Here is a 20,116-nt window from a genome sequence, read left to right as displayed (position 1 = left end):
TTAAGATAAATACATTAGAGTTGGCTCTAACAACAGCTTAAATTCTGAAGCAATACTAATTTATACACATGTAGAACTGCATCTTGATGACTTTTAATGTGAGATGTATATATTTTTCAATGTAATTTAAAGTCCTGTTCAGAAAAGAATGCTAGCTGTGTTTGTCTTGCCTTTTCTGAGTCAATCATGAAATCACCTCATGAATTAGCTGAGCAATAGTAAGAATGAGGAAGTTGTTTCTTTCTGCTCTGCTCAGTGGAGATAGAAAGGTGAGTAAGTTCAGTTCACATAGTGAATTGAATAGCTCAAATCACAATGCCATTTCCTGCTTCATGCTGTGTCCATTTAGTAAAACTGAATTGGTCATCATGTTTTTAGCATTGCTTTTCAGAGATGTCATACGCACTGCAGAAGAGCTGGGAAGGTAGCTGGTTGATCCCTCTTGATAGGACTTCCTCCCACAGCAGAGCTGGCTGTTGAAATGCCTCCTGAAGCTTTCACTGAGTAGATAAAGAGCAAATGGATTGACACAAGAATTGCAAAAGCTCAGAACACGGGCAACTAAGGTGACAATCATGTGGCCTAGAGATGGGTCAATCTCATTATAATTGAAAGACCTATACATGTAGAGAATGTGATTTGGACACCAACAGAAGACAAAGCAGCCCACGAAGACTAGCACAATTTTAGCCAGGCGCTTCCGTGTCTCCATCTGCAAATACAAGGAAACAGTTCCACTGGTTAAAATGAAAATGGAACCACCCACACGCAAAATATCATGGTGCAAAAAGTAAAATTTACCATGGCATGCAAATGCATCTAAAAACACAAAAATTATTTTCCTCAATAAAGTGATGATTTCAACAGTTTGACAAAGCCTATTTTGGTCACTATACCCTTTCATCTAAAAATATTTGACAGCCTCTACAAGACTAGATGATAAACTATTAATAAATAGCTATGTCCTCATGTTAAAATGTGACGCATAAAAATTCTAATTCTTAACTACTTTCCTCTTGCTTAGTCTTCTGTGTTCACTTTAATATAAATCATGAGTTTGTGTTAAATCCATTAAATTAATGAACCACAAAATATACTTAAAATTAGATTTGTTTTAATCAGGGTAATTGAAATACAGCATGACTTTTTAAATCCCTATTCCACAAAAAAAAAAAAAAAAAAAAAAAAAAAAAAACCTAACCTTGAGATTTAAACTTCTCACTTACATAAATCAAAACCTTCTGACATAACGATCAATCCTATAAGTATGACTATGTTAGATTACCTTTAAAAATAAAAAGATATTTTCTTTCTTTTCTTAAACTTCAGATACTGCATTTACTGTTTTATAAGAAAGCCTTCAGGAATGTGACAGACAAAATTCAAGTATTGGAAATAAATCTTTTTAATCTAAAAATCATTTTCTAACATCTAGAGTTCAAGGTTTAGCTCATATTTGTCTTGCTTCCTTAAATATTTAAATGAGGCAACATGAATGTGAAAACTTAATTTATCAAAGGGTATTGATAGTAGGCAAAATGATATTTCCTGAGCTAAAACTATTGATAGTGAATTAGAATATGCCAAAGAAAACCGTAGTGAGTGTGAACCGGGAAAGCAAATAAAGATGCAGTAAAGAGGAGGAAAGAAATGTGGAACCCCAGATGTATCCTAGTGGTATGAGTTAAGCAACCTGGGAATATTAAGAAACTCAACTGTGAAATTTAGGTTATGAAGCAGTGTCCACCCTAGCAAGTGGAATATGGGTGGAACAATCTTAGGACAGCATGTACTTAGAGACTCAAATGCACAGGTAGGCTATTGGCATTGAGATTACTTCATAGCTGATAACAAGCCTAGCTACCCAGCCAGAGTTTAGAAGTCCTAATAGAGAAATTCACAAAAATAAGGCAGAACTAAGGACATTTTAAAAAACAAAAGTGGAGGTGGGAGGGTAAGAGGAACTCAATTTTAGAAACCAAAGCAAAAACTCAAATACTCCAATTGATAAACAAATTGGATCAGAGGGCAAAGGAAAAAGTGCATTGAGCCCATGACCTGAAATTTTTTTTGTTTCAATGATGCTAGATATTTAGATAATAAACCTATTAACTTATCTATAATTACTTTAGTGATGGTTGATTTTTTGGCTTTTAAAGAAGTTGGATCTCTGACGTTGATGGTCATCAATAAATAGAGGTCACCTTCCATGCAAGAACTCTCTCGAGATTCTGCTGTTGTTGAAGCATGCACCACCCCAGTCCATGGCTCCATTTACAACCTAGCAAATTTTAATGATCTGCCTTAAAATTGGTGAAGACCTAACTAAACCTCCCTGTACCTACAAAATCCTTTGGAAGAATTTCCTCTCTGAGAGTCCATAAAAGCATCATTTGAAACTCTGTCCCACTAGACCGTATTTCCAGCTATCTGTGGATTAACACAATTTGTTTTACCTTAAGTTAGCTTCTCTTTATATTCCTTAAGGAAGAAAGACTGCGTAAGGTACATCTGGAATTTTTAAATTAGCATATGATTTTTATAGGACAAGCTATAAAGTTGAGTTAAAGAAAATATGACTTCAGCGCCAGCCACCTCTGGATCACTCTCACCCTTGTTCTCTGCCTTCTGTTCCCACAGCCCTATTCTGGCATCCTACCCAAACAGCAACCCCAGTTCCCAGACCGTGTCCTACAGTCCTTTCCTGATGAATCCTTCTCCCAGATTTTCTGTCATCCTTAATGGGCTAATGGGAGGAGAGACAATAATTAAATAAATTTATACTTGAAATTTTAATTTTCTGGTTTATGTTGTTTTTATGCATTAACATTTACAGGTAAGGAAAAGCCTTCAAAGACATTAAGTTTTAACAGCTCCAGGCCCAGATGGCAGATAAGCTGGACTTCACTGGACCTCTACAGAGCTGTAACATGGCCACATATCTGAGGTGCCTCCCCTCCTCCTCCGGGCACACCATCCCTTCTAGTCCAGGCTAATGCAAATGCAGTGCACTGTGACCCTTTTCTAATCTTTCACAGTACTGAGAACCCATGAAACAGAACAGAAAATAGCAGCTAAGGCATCTGACCCACACACCCGGAACACACACACCGGGAACACACACACACACCCCTACCAAGCTTACCTGTTTTTTAGTATGTTCATTGTATTCTCCAGGAAGATTATGTGCACTTTTAATTAAGGTCTTTGCAATATGATAATAATAAACGCTAATAATAGCCAGTGGAATGAGAAAATAGACCAAGAAGATGAGCACTGAATGAATCTTTGGGTGTAATTCATCCGTCTGAGGGTAAGGTATACACGCGGTGAAGTTGCCATTTTCCAAGCTATCAATGCGCGTCACTTCTGAAAACACGGCTTCTGGAAGCGCCAGCAGCAGGGAGATCACCCAGATCCCCGCTGCCTTCACGCAGGTCCACAGCACCGCCCCGGATGTCTGGATGTCCATGGGGTTGACAATGGCTCTGTACCTGGAAAGAAAACACGCCTCACATCACTCTCTTAGAAGAAAAATGTAAAGAGAAGGAGAAAGAGAGAGGAAGGAAAGGAGGTAGGTGGGGAGAGGAGGGAGGAGATGCTACTTGCTAATATTCCATTACTCGCTAGCTGTTTTGTAGTATATGGAAGACTTCGTATCTCCGCTGTTTGTCTGCAAATCATTCCACTGCTTATTAGCACAGAAGACAGGAAAGAGAAAGGGAAAGATTTTAAACAATCATTCCCCAAATTGCATTAATTTGCTTACCTCTTTCACAAGTCTTATTCTAAATCAATAATTTATTGAATATTTGTATTTAAATTATTACATTAAAAAAAGTTATCATTACCAAAATGGCTATAATATACAACAAACCTAAATTACAAAATGACTACAAAATAATGTTACTAAGTTCTATCTCGATACTCTCCTTCAGCTTTTGAGCCTGAGTCTCCCAATTTTTCCTGAGGACATCAGTAAATCTTACAGACTAATCTAAACAGGGATCTGCCATAATTCAATCATAAGAACTGTAAGAACTGAAGCTGAAATAACAGTCTGTCTCTTTGCAGCTCAAATTTATTTTATGTGGAGACCTCATGAAATCCTCTCTTCCTATTTAAAAGCATCATAATGGTAAAAGGAACCACACTCCAGGACACAGGGCTTAAACAATCCAAACAGCGAACTCAGTCACACACTTTAGGGTAATAATAATACAAACAAACCAAAATCATGTGTGGACATCAAATTATATTTTTTTCTGAAAATATTTCAGCTCCAGTAAACCTAGAAGGTAACATGATATGGTAAAAAGTGATTTTAGTCAAACAAATCTGAGCCATTGTCTTATCTCTGATATCCTTTGGAAAATCACTTAAGATCTTCTTTATCTATAAGGTGGAGATAAAAACATTTCTCTCAATGTTTTTTTTTTATAAAAAAAGGAGAGAGCGTCTATTACCGTGACTGCCAATTAGCAGATATTAACCATTCCATGACTCTGTACGTTCTCCTTATTTATATTTGATTTAGTCTGGTGTTCTAAAAAATTCAGAATATTTCAAGAACCATGATAAGCAGGTAAGATCTTCTGAGGTCCTCTGAAGCTGTTTCCCATTGCCTGCAGAAGAGGAACAGCTCCCAGCCTAAAGGGAGCCTCTCTTTCTCCTTCCTAATTTGTATCAAATGTTATTCCCAGGCCCTCAATATGAGAAGATCCATATTTTTATCTAGAGTCTTCCCATGTATAACAAGAAACATATAAATTTTAAAGTAGAACAACAGCAAAGGGCCTTGACAGCAAATTAAATAAAGTAGCATACGTAATGCATTTATTTTACCCAGACTTTGCACATGGCAGAAGACAGTAGGCATGTGTTCCCTCCCCATTCGGCTTAACTGGATGTTCTTAAGCAACTAAAAGAAGAATTACAATCAGTAACTGGAATGAGCTGGGGTTTTTTTCTGGTTTTTTTTTTTTTAGATTAATCTATTCAAAGAGGTTTTTATTTTGTTCTGTTTTTGTTTTTGTTTTTAATCAGAAAGCACTACAAGCCTATAAAGAAAAATAGTAGCTCCTGATTTCATTTCAGGTCCTGCTCCTGGGTTGAACCAATTTCACATCATTACCTTCATATGTCTAAGAAATGTCCTTCTGCCACTGTCTCTTGAAATAAATATTATAGACATTTGCTTTCAACATCCTGTTATGGAATTTGAAGATTTTTCTCTCTTATTTCACCTTTATTCCTCACATTGTCAACTGCCTGATTTAGTATGCTATATTAAATGTTTATAAAGTAGTCACTATACTCTTATTATTACTAGAGAAGTATCTCACACTGCAAGATTAAGTAATATATTATGTTTTCTTTCTTAAACATGTCTCTGACTTACCTATAGTTGCTACTTGATCAGTTATATTTGTATAATTTTCCATGTTCCTGAATTTACTTTTTTAAAAAAAAGTTCTTCCACTACCTTATTGGATAATTGGAGTCCCAGTGCTTGAATCTCTCTTAGTCTTTTATTTTAATCAGCTCATCTCCACCTTCTTTTTGGTTTTACTTTCTAAGATACTTTATTAGCTTTAGCTTTCATTCTTTCTTCTGACTTCTTAAATTTCTGCTATCATATTTTTAATTTCTAGAAGTTATTCCTAGTTTTCAAATCACTCTTTTGCACAGTATACTATCCTTATGAATATAAATTCTTATTATATGTCTATGGAACTATTTCAGAAAAAAAATTTTTCATGTCTCTTTCTCATATAATTTCAATAATAGCTAATAATAACAACACAACTTCTCCAAAGTTTCAAGCAAAAAAAAAATTTTTGTCATAGTAAAATCCAAAACTATTTAGAAGTAAGAAACCTAGTGGGAGTATAAGACCTAGGTACAGAAGGCCTTTCCAACAGGGTCAATTACTGGTCATATATCGTGCAAGGAAGGGAAATACACTCTGGATCTTTCCCTAAATGATATACATATAATGGAAAGGGGAGTACTGTTCCCTTCACAGAGTCCAGTAACTGTATTTTCATTGTGAATCCATTTTTTTCTTTTTGTATGCTCAGTTGTCCCTCCTTGCTTTTTTTTTTTTTTAATTTTTATTTAAGATTTTGTTTATTTATTTATTATTATTGACAGGCAGAGATCACAAGCAGTCAGAGAGGCAGGTGGGGGTGGGGAGGAGCAGGCTCACTCCCTGCTGAGCAGAGAGCCCTACCCAGGGCTCCATCCCAGGATCCTGAGCCAAAGGCAGAGGCCCAAACCACTGAGCCACCCAGGCACTGCTTTTTTTATATTAATTGCAAGCTGTTCTTGAAATTCATGGAAATATAATTAAAATAGATAGTAAACCAAAACAAACAAACTAACTAACTAATACATTCAAAGACTTTTATTTGTTTGGTTTCTTTATGCTAGAATTTCTCCTAAAAAGTTAGATATCTACTACATTCCAATTAATATTTAAGATCAAAGTACAAAAACCTGACGGTAAATTCTTTTATACATGGAGGAGATGAGAAAAGACCAGAGAAGTTTTGGGGAGTGGTGATGATTACTAAAAATTGATCAATTAACTAGCTTTCCTTGTTAGATTATCAGAAAACTCAAAGAATATTTCGAACTTTCCTTTGTAGATTTAAAAAAGAGGAAAGTCAGGAGTGCTTGGGTGGCTCAGTCGGTTAAGCATCTGCCTTTGCCTCAGGTCATGATGTCAGGGTCCTACGATAGAGCCCAGCATCAGGCTCCCTGCTCAGTGGGAAGTCTGCTTCTCGCTTTCCCTCTGCCTCTGCCCCTATCTCTCTCTCTCTCTCTGAAATAAATAAGTAAAATTAAAAAAAAAATGAGGAGTGGGAGGAAAACAAACATCACTCCCCTACCTTTATTCCCACCGCACATCTAACCACATAAACATAAAGCATGTTAGGGAAACTGTGAAGAGGAATGAAAGTTATAACTCTTTCATTCTGACAATATTGCCATAGTAGAACCAGCAACAGATCTAGAATTCTTGATTTAGAAGTAAGAAACCTTGTGGGAATATAAGACATGGGTAGAAAATGCCTTTCCAACAGGGTCGATTACTGGTCATGTCCTGCAAGGAAGGGAAATAGACTTTGGATCTTTCCCTAAATGACATATGTGCAATGGAAAGGGGGAGTACTGTCAGTTCTCTAAAGCCAGAAATCACAGTTTACAACAGATTACTGAAGTGTTATTATTAGTATTTAAATATCACATAATTGTCAGAGAGTAAGTTTTACATCAATGTTTTATGTACATACATCTTTGAAAGGATAAAAAGTCAAGCAATACAGCACAAATTAGTAAGGACATGTTTAATCATCCTTCCTTTAAATATTTATAAAAATGTAGGAATGAAACAGTCCCTCAGTATGCAAACTATATCATTAAATTTAGTAGCATAACACATGTGTGAAAAACAATTTTTTTGCTTTCAGATAGTCTCAGAAAGGTATCTTTAATGGAAAACTAGAAAATATCAATCAAAAGGGATTAAAGAAAACATAATTACCATTCATGTATTAAATATTTTTTTAACATTTTATTTGTTCATTTGAGAGAGAGAGACAGAGACAGAGAGAGATAGAAAGCAAAGAAGAAGAGGCAGAAGAAGAAGAAGAAGCAGACTCTGCGCTGAGCTGGGTGCCCGATGTGGAGCTCTATCCCATGACCTGAGCCAAAGACGGATGTTTAACCATCTGAGCTACCCCGGTGCCCCTCATGTATTAAATATTAATAAACAGATAGGTTTCTTCATTAATTTTTGTTTTGAATCTTACACTTATCATATCTGTGTATAGTCTAAATTTAATGTAAAGGGTAATGGAATATAATCATATTACAACATATGTAACAAAAAATAGTCATCTCAATATCTCAATGTCTCCATCTACACATTTCTGTAAACCTACTAGTTGCATTATCCAGTTTCTTTTTTTTTCCTTATCCTTCTTTCATTAGAGGCCAGAAAAGAGTTTAAATGTGAACAATCTGACAATGGAAAGAAAGATACTGTGGAAGCAAGAGAAAGAAAATTTCAAAAAATAAAGACCCTTCGTGTCAAATACCTCTAAAAATAAAAACAGAAACCTCCTTTTGCTTACTGTTGTATCTAAAGTGCAAAACACAATGCCTGACCCATAGTAATTTCTCAGTGAACATTTGTTGAACTAATAAGGAAATGTGGTCTGAGCAGCAAGGATATCACTTTTTTAAAGTAGTTTTGGTAGAGTGGGGTGGTCTTTGGTTATCACATTAAGGGGAGAATAGATATTAGAGATGGATATGTAGTCTAGTCCAGTGATGCCCAAGCTAGATCAATTTATTCAGAATCACCTAGAGCTGAAAACAGTATTGGGTTTCTCCCCAGACTTACTGGCACAGAGTCTCTAGGATGTAAAAATGTGAGTTTCTGCATTTTACTAAGATTTTCAAATGATTCTAAATATAAATCAGTTTTAAGAAACCACCTTTTAAGAAGATTGACTGTGAGGGCACCTGGGTGGCTCAGTGGGTTAAGCCGCTGCCTTCGGCTCAGGTCATGATCTCAGGGTCCTGGGATTGAGTCCCGCATCGGGCTCTCTGCTCAGCAGGGAGCCTGCTTCCCTCTCACTCTCTCTGCCTGCCTCTCTGCCTACTTGTGATCTCTCTCTGTCAAATAAATAAATAAAATCTTTAATTAAAAAAAAAATAAAAAGATTGATTGTGGCCATGAGCATTTTCCACATGATCCCCATGAACTTGCCTGATGCAAAAGACACGCATTCATCAGTGGAGAGTATTGGGAATCCAGTGAAAGTTCAGTGTTAAGAATTAGAGGCATGCCCTTTACAATATGTCACATCATGCTTGCCTTCTTTCTTTCTTTCATTCTTTTTTTTTTTTTTTTTAAGATCTATTTGTTTGTTTGAGAGAGAAAGAGAGAGCATGCACATGTAAGCAGGGGAAGGGCAGAGGGAGAGGAAGAGGGAATACTCAAGCAGACTCCCTGCTGAGCATGGAGCCTAACCACAGGGCTCCACCCAAGAACCCTGAGATCATGACCTCAGCCAAAATCAAGAGTCAACCACTTACCCAACCAAACCATTCAAATGCCTCACATCATGTTTCATTATTTTTTTAATTTAAATTCCATTAGCCAACATATAGTATATCATTAGTTTTTGATATAATGTTCAGTGATTCATTCGTTGCATATGACACCCACCCAGTCCACACGTTTTAAACATATTTATAGCTTGTAGCAGTAAAGCTTATTGTGAATAAAATTAACAAATTTATTGTTTAAAATTATCTATTCAAGATCATAGAACAGAATATCTAAAACAATAATCTTTTTAAAAATAATGTAATGGAAGTGGGCTGTGACTTTGGAAAGGAAGAGAGATACCAGATTCAATTATAGAGGCTCAGCAATTCCATTGTTCTTTATGCTTCCCCCCACCAATTATTTTGTTTTTAACCCATTAAAGTGTATGATTTAAGGGGCACCTGTGAGGCTCAGTGGGTTAAGCCTCCGCCTTCGGCTCAGGTCATGATCTCAGAGTCCTGGAATCGAGCCCCATATCGGGCTCTCTGCTCAGCGGGGAGCCTGCTTCCCCCTCTCCCTCTGCCTGACTTTCTGCCTACTTGTGACCTCTTTCTATGGGTCAAATAAATAAATAAAATCTTTTTTTTTAAGTGTATAATTTAAATGACATATGAAAGTGTCAGAAGAAGAATGACAATGACAAATCATGTTAGTGAAGGCAACAGGTTGGAGCTAGCCAGTCTATGATTAAAGAAATTGGAGAAGGCCTATAGAAGGTAGAGAGCTCATTTCCATTAATTTTTCAATAGGCCCATTTTGTTCTCCACTTCAGTGCCTATTATCTAATAATTAACTGCATATGTGAATACACATTGGTTTGAATGAATGAGTTATTTGTCATCCTGACACATAGTTGACATAGTATAAGTAGTTATACAGCTACATACTATTTAAAAATGCTTTCATATTAATTATGTCATTTCACAAAATAATCCTGTGCAGTAAAATTAATTTAAGTACCCATTTAACAGAAAAGATCATTGAGATTAAGGGATCAAATGAGGTTGAAATGATAGCCAGTAGACAGATGACTCAGGATTCACACAAGACTATCTTGTGACTTCAGAGTCTATATATTTTTTTCAGTTTATTGCACATTGCAGATACAACTGAAAAACTAAATGCTTTGTCTATGCTACTAATTTTTAGACATTTGACTGCCTTGTTCTTTGAAAGTCAGTGGTATTTTTAAGTGGAAAGATGACATGTCTGTAAGCACGTTTTCTCAATTTAATGATCATTTTTTATGGGAGAAACTAAGCCTAAATAGTACTAGCAAGTAACATTTCATATCTTTTTAAAGATTTTATTTATTTATTTATTTATTTGACAGAGAAAGAGAGCACAGGCAGACAGGGCAGCTGGCAGAGGAAGACGGAGCAGGAGGCTCTCTACTGAGCAGGGATCCAAATGACATGGGGCTTGATCCCGGGACCTTGAGATCATGACCTGAGCTGAAGGCAGACAATTATCTGAGCCACACAGGTGCCCCCATTTCATATTTCTTGAGTCATTTCTAAAAACTGCAATGTAAATACTTACAGTCATCTCTAGGTCATGGTCTAATAATCTAAAACTGGTTTCTCGTGAGATGTTTAATGCTTGGTTGTCCCTTAAAATGTGATTCTCTTCCAAAAATTAATTTTTTTTAATTTTTTATTTTTTATAAACATATATTTTTATCCCCAGGGGTACAGGTCTGTGAATCACCAGGTTCACACACTTCACAGCACTCACCAAAGCACATACCCTCCCCAATGTCCATAATCCCACCCCCTTCTCCCAAACCCCCTCCCCCCAGGCAACCCTCAGTTTGTTTTGTGAGATTAAGAGTCACTTATGGTTTGTCTCCCTCCCAATCCCATCTTGCTTCATTGATTCTTCTCCTACCCACTTAAGCCCCCATGTTGCATCACCACTTCCTCATATCAGGGAGATCATATGATAGTTGTCTTTTTCTGCTTGACTTATTTCGCTAAGCATGATACGCTCTAGTTCCATCCATGTTGTCGCAAATGGCAAGATTTCATTTCTTTTGATGGCTGCATAGTATTCCATCGTGGCAAGGGAAGCAAGGGCAAAAATGAACTATTGGGATTTCATCAAGATCAAAAGCTTTTGCACAGCAAAGGAAACAGTTAACAAAATCAAAAGACAACTGACAGAATGGGAGAAGATATTTGCAAACGACATATCAGATAAAGGACTAGTGTCCAGAATCTATAAAGAACTTAGCAAACTCAACACCCAAAGAACTAATAATCCAATCAAGAAATGGGCAGAGGACATGAACAGACATTTCTGCAAAGAAAACATCCAGATGGCCAACAGACACATGAAAAAGTCCTCCATATCACTCGGCATCAGGGAAATACAAATCAAAACCACAATGAGATATCACCTCATACCAGTCAGAATGGCTAAAATCAACAAGTCAGGAAATGACAGATGCTGGCGAGGATGCGGAGAAAGGGGAACCCTCCTACACTGTTGGTGGGAATGCAAGCTGGTGCAGCCACTCTGGAAAACAGCATGGAGGTTCCTCAAAATGTTGAAAATAGAACTGCCCTATGATCCAGCAATTGCACTATTGGGTATTTACCCTAAAGATACAAACGTAGTGATCCAAAGGGGCACGTGCACCCGAATGTTTATAGCAGCAATGTCCACAATAGCCAAACTGTGGAAAGAACCTAGATGTCCATCAACAGATGAATGGATCAAGAAGATGTGGTATATATACACAATGGAATACTATGCAGCCTTCCAAAAATTAATTTAAAGTAAATCACAATTATTAAAAATTTTCATTTTCGAAATATTCCCCCCAAATTTCCACAAACAATAAAAGTAAAGAAGGTCTACACTGAAAGTTGAAAAAATATTCTTAATGAAAATCTGCAGAAGACAAAAATCAAAACCTAATGGCAAATAGATAAATCAAGGGAAAGGCTAGGGATAAATAAATGGTTAGCATTTATTTTTGTTCCCATTGAAGATCCATGAGTAACTGGAAATAGAAAATACTGCCCAGAACCTTTTTGGCATTCACAAAGATAGACCATGAACCTAATAACAATGAGTATTCTGTATCATTAATTAAAACAATAAGTTAAGGGGCACCTGGGTGGCTCAGTGGATTAAGCTGCTGCCTTTGGCTCAGGTCATGATCTCAGGGTCCTGGGATCGAGTCCCGCATCGGGCTCTCTGCTCAGCGGGGAGCCTGCTTCCCTCTCTCTCTCTCTGCCTGTCTCTCTATCTACTGTGATCTCTCTGTCAAATAAATAAAAATAAAAATAAAAATCTTTAAAAAAAAAAAAACAACAATAAGTTAAGAGACAGCTCATTAAGTTTGAACCTAGCAGTATTAAGCTGGTTCATCACTTTGGAGCCTGGATTAAAACTGAAAATAACATTGATCATACAAAAACAAATAATAATACAGGAACAAAAACAACAATAAAAAAAGGAAATGTAATGAAGATATGTATCATTTTGTATAGAAAATAAATAAATGAACTTTCCAAATACCAGTTGTCAGTATATTTGGGATATGGGTAGAGTTCTCCATAGAGCTAAAAATAATCTACTGGCTACATAAATGTTATCTAAAATCTATATATTGATTCAAAAGAGAACATAATAATGAAAAGTAAATACACAAATATAGCATATATCTTGTACTGAATATTGAATCAACTCTTTCCAGAAGAGAATCATCTGTCTACACCTCACACCAACATCAACTTTTCTAGAAATGCAATAAATAAACAAGTCAGGATTAACTAAAAAACTTTAAGTAAGAACTTATTGAATGGAATATTATACAACCACAATAAAGGATGAGATCATGCCATTTGTGACAACATGGATGGACATAGAAGATATTATGCTATGAGAAATAAGTCAGATTGAGAAAGATAAATACCATATGATTTCTTTCATGTGTGGATTCCAAAAAGCAAAACAAATGAATAAAACAATAAAAAAGTAGAAGCAGATCTACAAATACAGAAAATGAACTAATGGTTGCCAAAGGGAAGGGAGGTGAGGGGATGAGAAAATGGGTGAAGGAGGGTGGCAGATACAAGCTTCCATTACATGGTGAATGTCATAAGAATAAGAGGAAGGGCATAGGAAACATAATCAATGTTATCATAATAGTGTTACATTGTGACTGATGGTAGCTACACTTGTGATGAGCATAGAATAATAAAGAAGTTGACTCACTATGTTATACACCTAAAACTAATATAACATTGTATATCAACTATACTCATTTTAATATTTAAAAAAAAAAAAAAAAGAACTTGAAAATGAGAAAATAAAAAAAAATCTTTAAAGACCTTGGAGTCTGGTCAACCCTCCTGAGGAATCAGCAACTGGAAGAGCTAAAGTATATTGTTATTTTCATTCCTGGAATATATAAACAGGAACTGCAAGTCTGGGACAAATAATAATAAGGAAAGTGTTGTTGAACTTCATTGTCTGACCTCTTGGCTCAGCCAGAGCAGATGGGCCCCTATTTAAACGTAACATTACAGGCAAAAGACTGACAGGTACATCTTAGAGCCTCTTTATTTCCACTGAGAAGTGGGCCAAACAGAATCAGTATAAATTATTAACTGAAAGACTTGTCTGAGATGTTGCAACATGGAGTAGCAGGATGAGTAGACCCCCACAGACAGAACTCATCACCCAGCTGCCTCACCAATACAAGTGTCCCTTTTCCTCTTTTGGTCTTTCTCTGCTCAAAATGCAGGTAGGGAAATAATAGGATCCTAGCTATAGTCCCTCAGTCCTACAGTTGAAGACATTATTCTTAATTTGCAAATGAAGAAAATAACTGCATTATGAGCACGTGTTTTGCACTATTTTATCATCTTCTCCAACTAGAACATTTGAACCTAACAAATGCAGGACTAGCATTAACATGCCTGGTGCGTTCCTTCTTATTTGTAGCGTGTCCCAAACATTTCAGATCAAGGTGGATAAATAGCTTCAAAATAATCTTCAAAAACTATAAAGTCATGTATAAATTATGGCAATAGTGTGAATAATGTAAAAATTATCCAGTACCTCCAATGTGGTATTTAGAGTCTTTCTCTTCTTTAGAGAAGAGAAAAAGGATATAAGATAGAAGCATTTGACTTATTGGAGTCAAATATAACAACTATTGTTTAACAAAAAAGTACATATTCAAATTAAAAACCAATAAATTAAATGTAGGTTATAATTTATCCTGTTTTATGACTACATAAAAATAACATTGAGCACTTGTAATGGAAAAAATATGTCCTTTTTACATTGGCAGCCAGAAAGCTTGCAGACAAACATTTGACTCACAATTTGTGGTAGTATAAGTCACCATATAGTCTTCAACTTTTTATTTTTCCTCTACCTGGGTTTCCTCCCATTTTTATTTCTGTTGTATGTTGTTTGTATCTTTATTTTTAAGCTCCCTTAAATTCTTTTGGAACAACTTGACAATAAGAAAGCCCTCACTCTGATAAAATGGGTTATCAGGGCAAGTAGGGAATCTGAACTCTCCAGAAGAATTTAGAAATACACTAAGAAATATATAATGTCAGTGCAGAGAAGAAAGCCTTCTCACATGCTACCCAGGACTCCAGACCGAAGGATCACATGCTACCCAGGGCTCCAGACCAAAGGAGAAAGCATCTGCAGGCCGGGCTAACTGGTTAATGAGTATCTGAGTTTTGGTCCCAGCAAACAGATTATGGCATTCATCCCCCTCCTCCAGCCCCCTCCCCTGCCCCATCACTGGATTGAGACCACTAAAAATGTTTCTTACAGCCTAGGGAGTATAGATCCAGAGCCTACATTTGATCTGTTCCACTATTTTAACAAATAATTATACTGAAGAGAATATCTGTTTGCATTGGTAAAATATCCAAATAATGTTAATGATTCAAGGTTCATACCTAACAGAACCAGCTCAGTTATGAAATTATATCTGATTATTTCAACAAGCAAACAGAAGTTTGAAATCATGAATATTTTAACACTTTAGTCAGATTTGGTGCAAAATTACTTTTGCTTTCAATCCAATATTGGCTATTTAATATTAGAAAAACAACATAATCCAATACATTAAATTAATATTAATCTCACCTTTATTATTTTATAGATTTTTAATATTTAATTTATAAATGCATTTTAGTTAACACGTAAAAAATGAATAAGAATTGTCTAGTTTTACATTTGTAAATACATAAAATTATAAAGTTTGCAATTTGGCACGAGGAATCTGAGAAATTTTTCCTGTAAAAGAAAAAGAACTCATTCTTAAAAGCTATTTTCACTTTAATTAGGGCCTTTTAGAGGCCAAAAGGTCTTCAAGAATCAAAGAAATTACATTCTAAGCTTGGAAATGAAGCTACTGTATTAGATAGTGAAGGAGAGATCTACAATGTCAGCCATATGAGCAAGCAAACAAGTACATTTCCAAAATACAAAAAAATTCATCAAGATAAAAGTAGAAACCAAACAAAAGTCACCACTCTCACCCTCCTGGATCACACTGTTATCTCCTTGACACACTCTGGCTGTGATACAGCTCTGAGGCACATCTACAGTGAGCAGAAAGGAATTTTCTAAAGGATGAATCAGTTGAAACTTCTCATAAAAGTTTGGAAAGCCAAGGATAATAATTTTGAGTACCAAAAGTGTCACCCACACAACCCTTTGGCCCTAGTGATCAAGGTGATTTAGGCCCCAAGGTAGATTTATAAGAATTATATTTCTTATGTCTGTCTCTGCTCTAGAACACTGAAGTCCACATCACATTCCAGTATGCTTTCTGAAATAGAATTATCTTCCTCTTCCTTTTTCTACATCACTGTGATCTCTACTTCTAAACTCTCTCTCTTTTCTTAAGCAAGACATTCAAGCCATCTCATGAAAACAAGATATTTGGTTTAACAAACAACTGAATTTAAAACTTGTTTAAAAACCCTACTAACAGGGGATGCCTGGGTGGCTCAGTTGGTTAGGCGGCTGCCTTCGGCTCAGGTCATGATCCCAGCCTCCTGGGATGGAGTCCCACATCGAGTCCCACATCGAGTCCCACATCGGGCTGCTTGCTCAGCAGGGAGCCTGCTTCTCTCTCTGCCTCTGCCTGTCACTCTATCTGCCTGTGCTCACTCTCTCTGTCAAATAAATAAATAAAATCTTAAAAAAAAAAAACAAAAAAACCCTACTAACAGGGTTTTGAGTTTTGTGTGTATGTGTTTTCTATTTTTTCTTTGTTTAGTGTTCCTGTTGCTACAACTACTCTTTAATTTTGAGACATTTATTTTACAATCACATTTATGATGTTCTGTTGCCTTTGTTGAATCTAATAAATCAGCTTTTGCAATCATTTTTCCTTTTTTACTCTTGGGTGCTTTGTTTCAAACTGAATTTTTCCTACTATTAGTAGGAAAGATCATTAATAATTTCTTACGATTAGAAAAGCAATAACAGGCGCGCCTGGATGGCTCAGAGGGTTAAAGCCTTTGCCTTTCAGCTCAGGTCATGATCTCAGGGTCCTGGGATCGAGCCCCGCATAGGGTTCTCTGCTCAAGCAGGGAGTCTGCTTCCTCCTCTCTCTCTGCCTGTTTCTCTGCCTATTTGTGATCTCTGTCAAATAAGTAAATAAAATCTTTAAAAAAAAAAAAAAAAAGCAAAGCAATAACATGGCTTAATGTGAAGAGTATGGGCTTTGAACTGATCTCAAATGCTAGATCCATCTCATTATCAGATCACGAAAGTGTTGCTTAATTTCAAGACTTAGTTTTCTTTAGTTTAAAATGGTAATAATATTAATACCTAATTCATAATGTTGTGAGGGTAATAAACTCACACACAGAAAGTACAGTGCTAAGGGAGATTAGTATTCTATTTATAATCAAATTGTACAGGAAATCAAAACATTTGTTTAAATAAAATATGAGGAGATGAAGTACTTATCAACATGTGATTACTATGTTCTGGAAGAAAAGTACACATGTAGACAATATCCAGCAAAACATTTCCAAACCACTTTAATTGAATATTGGAATGTATGGGTCATTTCATCACTAGTGATTTCAGTTACTTAGTTTATATTTCCCAAACAAGCACTAAAAGGCAAAGTAGAACCTGGACCAAGTAGAAAAGGTAACCCACTTTCTATTGTCCTTAGTATAAGTTGTTGTGCTTCATTTGCAGAGTACTGCCACACATAACAAACTGAAAAAGTCAGTAAGTACGTGAGGAATAGCATGTTCTCTCAGCTCAGTCAGAGCCAATTTACCTGCGGGTCTCCATGATAATAGGTTGAGAAAAATGGCATGAAATGTACTCAAGCCTTGGATCTTGCTACTTATGGAAATAAAAGCACAATGATAGTAATTTTAACTATTGTAATGATAGCTATTCATTAACTTTTATTCTAATCATTAAGTAACTTTTTTAACTTTCTAATTAAAATAGATCCGATAAGGAAGGGCAGCTAAATGAAAAAGTCACATTTTAATTATAGGAGTCAAGGGAAACTTCATAAAAGGTAATAGAAATGGTGTCCTATTAGCAAGATGAGGTGCATAATCTACCCAAAGGCACCTATTTTTATAGGAATGTGATTTTAAAAAGAATATGACACAACCCAAAAAGTCAATAATATTTGGTTTAAAAAGATAGGAGCTCTCAACTCCCCAGTGACCATTGTCTTTCCCTCAGTGAAGAAGAGCTCTTCAATGCCAGAGTGATGGAGGGGTATTATTGCAAATACCAAGAAATTTATTTTTTTTTTAAAGAGATTTCTGTGGCTTTTTTTTTTTTTAAGATTTTATTTATTTATTTGACAGAGAGAAATCACAAGTAGACGGAGAGGCAGGCAGAGAGGGAGAGAGAGAGAGGGAAGCAGGCTCCCCGCTGAGCAGAGAGCCCGATGTGGGACTCGATCCCAGGACCCTGAGATCATGACCTGAGCCGAAGGCAGCGGCTTAACCCACTGAGCCACCCAGGCGCCCAATACCAAGAAATTTAGATGGACTTATTTTCCATTAATAACACGATGTAAATTAAAGAAGAGGAGAGTAAACAACTTAATCATCCAATTGTTTGCCTAAATAGCATAAGTCCATATCCTATCCACAAGGGAATTAGACCAGGGTTCCACGTACAGTTGCCTAATTGGACATTCCATCACCATTCTCATCCAGACATCCTTTCTGCTTAAATGCCTGAAAGCATGATCATAGAGAGACTGAGGTAGGGGCACTGAACCACGAGTCAGCTGACCTGGATTCTTCTCTCTGTTCTGCCAGTGAAATTTACATTCCCTGGGCCTCAGTATCTTCACCTAGAGAATGACACAGTTGAACTTAGCTGATCTGCAAGGTAGAATAATGGTCACTTCCCCACAATTAAAATATGTGAAAAGCAGTTTTGATATCAAAAATCTATTTTTACAGCACCATTTTAAGACACTAAAATTTGGTACCTACCTGTTGGGAGTGAGGGGGGAAAACAGTTGACTTGAGATATTAAAACAAAACTGTGTAGTCATCTGTCTAAAGAGCACTTACTATTGTAGTTGTTTGACTTCAAATAAATAACAGAAGTTAGTTAATGAGTGTAAATGATATTTCCCCATATTTGAAAAACCTCAAAATCAAACATTTCCCTAATATTAAGTCAGACATTCTTACCTATCAGGTTATTAATTTGGGCACACAAGAAGAGCTTCTACATGGTAGTTTCACTGTTGCCCAATTATTCCAAGCATTTCTACAAAATAGATAATAAAGCTTTCCAAAGTGTGTGCAGGGGAGGAGGAAGACCAGAATATGCACTTTTAAAACTACTTTCAAACTAATGCAATGTTGAATATCTTAAAAGTAATAATTTTGTTATATACATTTTTTTCAAGCTTCACAGCTCAGTCCGTTTTAACTCCTTTTATTCTAATTCCCAGGTACACTCTCCTTCTCTCCTTGCCCATCCCCAGCCATTCCAACCCCACCCCCCACCCCCTAACCCCCCGCCAAGGGGCCCTCCTCCCCCTCTCCACCTCTTTTCCAGGCCACACCACCACCACCTGCACCCTCACCTGTCGGCGCTGAGGGCAGTGAGAGTGAACACGGAAACCCCCACGGAGGTGAGCTGAATCACCGGGATCAGTTTGCAGCCCACTTTCCCGAACATCCACTCGTCAAAGAAGTAACGCGAGGCATCCACTGGGACGCAGGTGAGCAGCAGCAGCAAGTCCCCGGCGGCCAGATTAGAGATGAAGATGTTGGGGACGCTCCTCATGGCGCTGTTGGTGATAAAGATCTTCACCAGCAGGATGTTGCCCAGCAAGCCCACCGTGATGATGAGCAGGTAGAGGCACGGGATCACGCAGCGGATCGCGAACTTGGCGCGGGTCCCGTCGGAGGATGGCAGGAAGTCTCTCTCCGACACTCCGGGGACCAAGTCGCCCGGATTCACCTCTGCGCTCTCGGAGAGGTTGCAAAGAGATTTGGGGGGCATGTTCTCCTTTCCGGGAGAGTCCACTGGTTTTTCCATGCGCCCTGGTGCCCTGACAAGTGCACCACACACTTGGGCTTAATCAATTTCCCTCTCACAGGGGCAAGTTTACTGCCTGGGGAGAGCAAGTCACACTGCCACGTCCCAAAGAGGACCGGGCCTTGGTGAGAAGTCTGTCCACGCTCAGGTGCTTCACTTCTGGAAGCGGCACACCGGCGCGTACAGGCTCTAAATTTAAAAACAGAAAAAGGCAAAGCATTTGCGTCTTTGTTCTAATCCTCAGTGGTTTATTTTCCTTTATAGCTAGCGGAGAACAATCCTGCTGTGAACAAAGATTTCTCCCTCCGGAATTAATAAAAGTACCTGCCCGACAGTTCGCGGGGAGGGGAGGAAGTCCTCCTGCCGCTGCCCAGCGAACCGCAGCTGAGACCGTGGGAATAGCAGACCCGCGGCGGGCACTTTGCTCTT

General features: G+C 37.2%; 1 protein-coding gene across 1 annotated transcript; it reads right to left on the bottom strand.

Moving 5' to 3' along the window:
- Positions 1-291: 291 nt before the first annotated feature.
- NMBR (neuromedin B receptor) lies at positions 292-20,032 on the bottom strand. The gene is made up of 3 exons (XM_059177399.1): positions 19,230-20,032; positions 3,146-3,494; positions 292-712 (listed from the first exon to the last, which is right to left on the bottom strand). Exons 1-3 carry the CDS (start codon positions 19,685-19,687, stop codon positions 311-313), a joined length of 1,209 nt encoding a protein of 402 aa, XP_059033382.1. The 5' UTR covers positions 19,688-20,032; the 3' UTR covers positions 292-310.
- Positions 20,033-20,116: the final 84 nt, after the last annotated feature.

Source organism: Mustela lutreola, chromosome 6, assembly GCF_030435805.1.
Source record: "Mustela lutreola isolate mMusLut2 chromosome 6, mMusLut2.pri, whole genome shotgun sequence".
Lineage (NCBI taxonomy): Eukaryota > Metazoa > Chordata > Mammalia > Carnivora > Mustelidae > Mustela > Mustela lutreola.
The sequence above is the reverse complement of the archived record's forward strand: the minus strand, read 5'-3'. Positions and strand labels throughout refer to the sequence as shown.

Bases quoted from the DNA above. Each gene is read 5' to 3' on its own strand.
- NMBR (XM_059177399.1), bottom strand. From the start codon at position 19,687: ATGGAAAAACCAGTGGACTCTCCCGGAAAGGAGAACATGCCCCCCAAA. The intron at 3,495-19,229 runs GTGAGGGTGCAG...TTTTCTTTCCAG, and splicing joins ACTGCCCTCAGCGCCGACAG to GTACAGAGCCATTGTCAACC. The intron at 713-3,145 runs GTAAGCTTGGTA...TTGTATTTGCAG, and splicing joins ATGAACATACTAAAAAACAG to ATGGAGACACGGAAGCGCCT.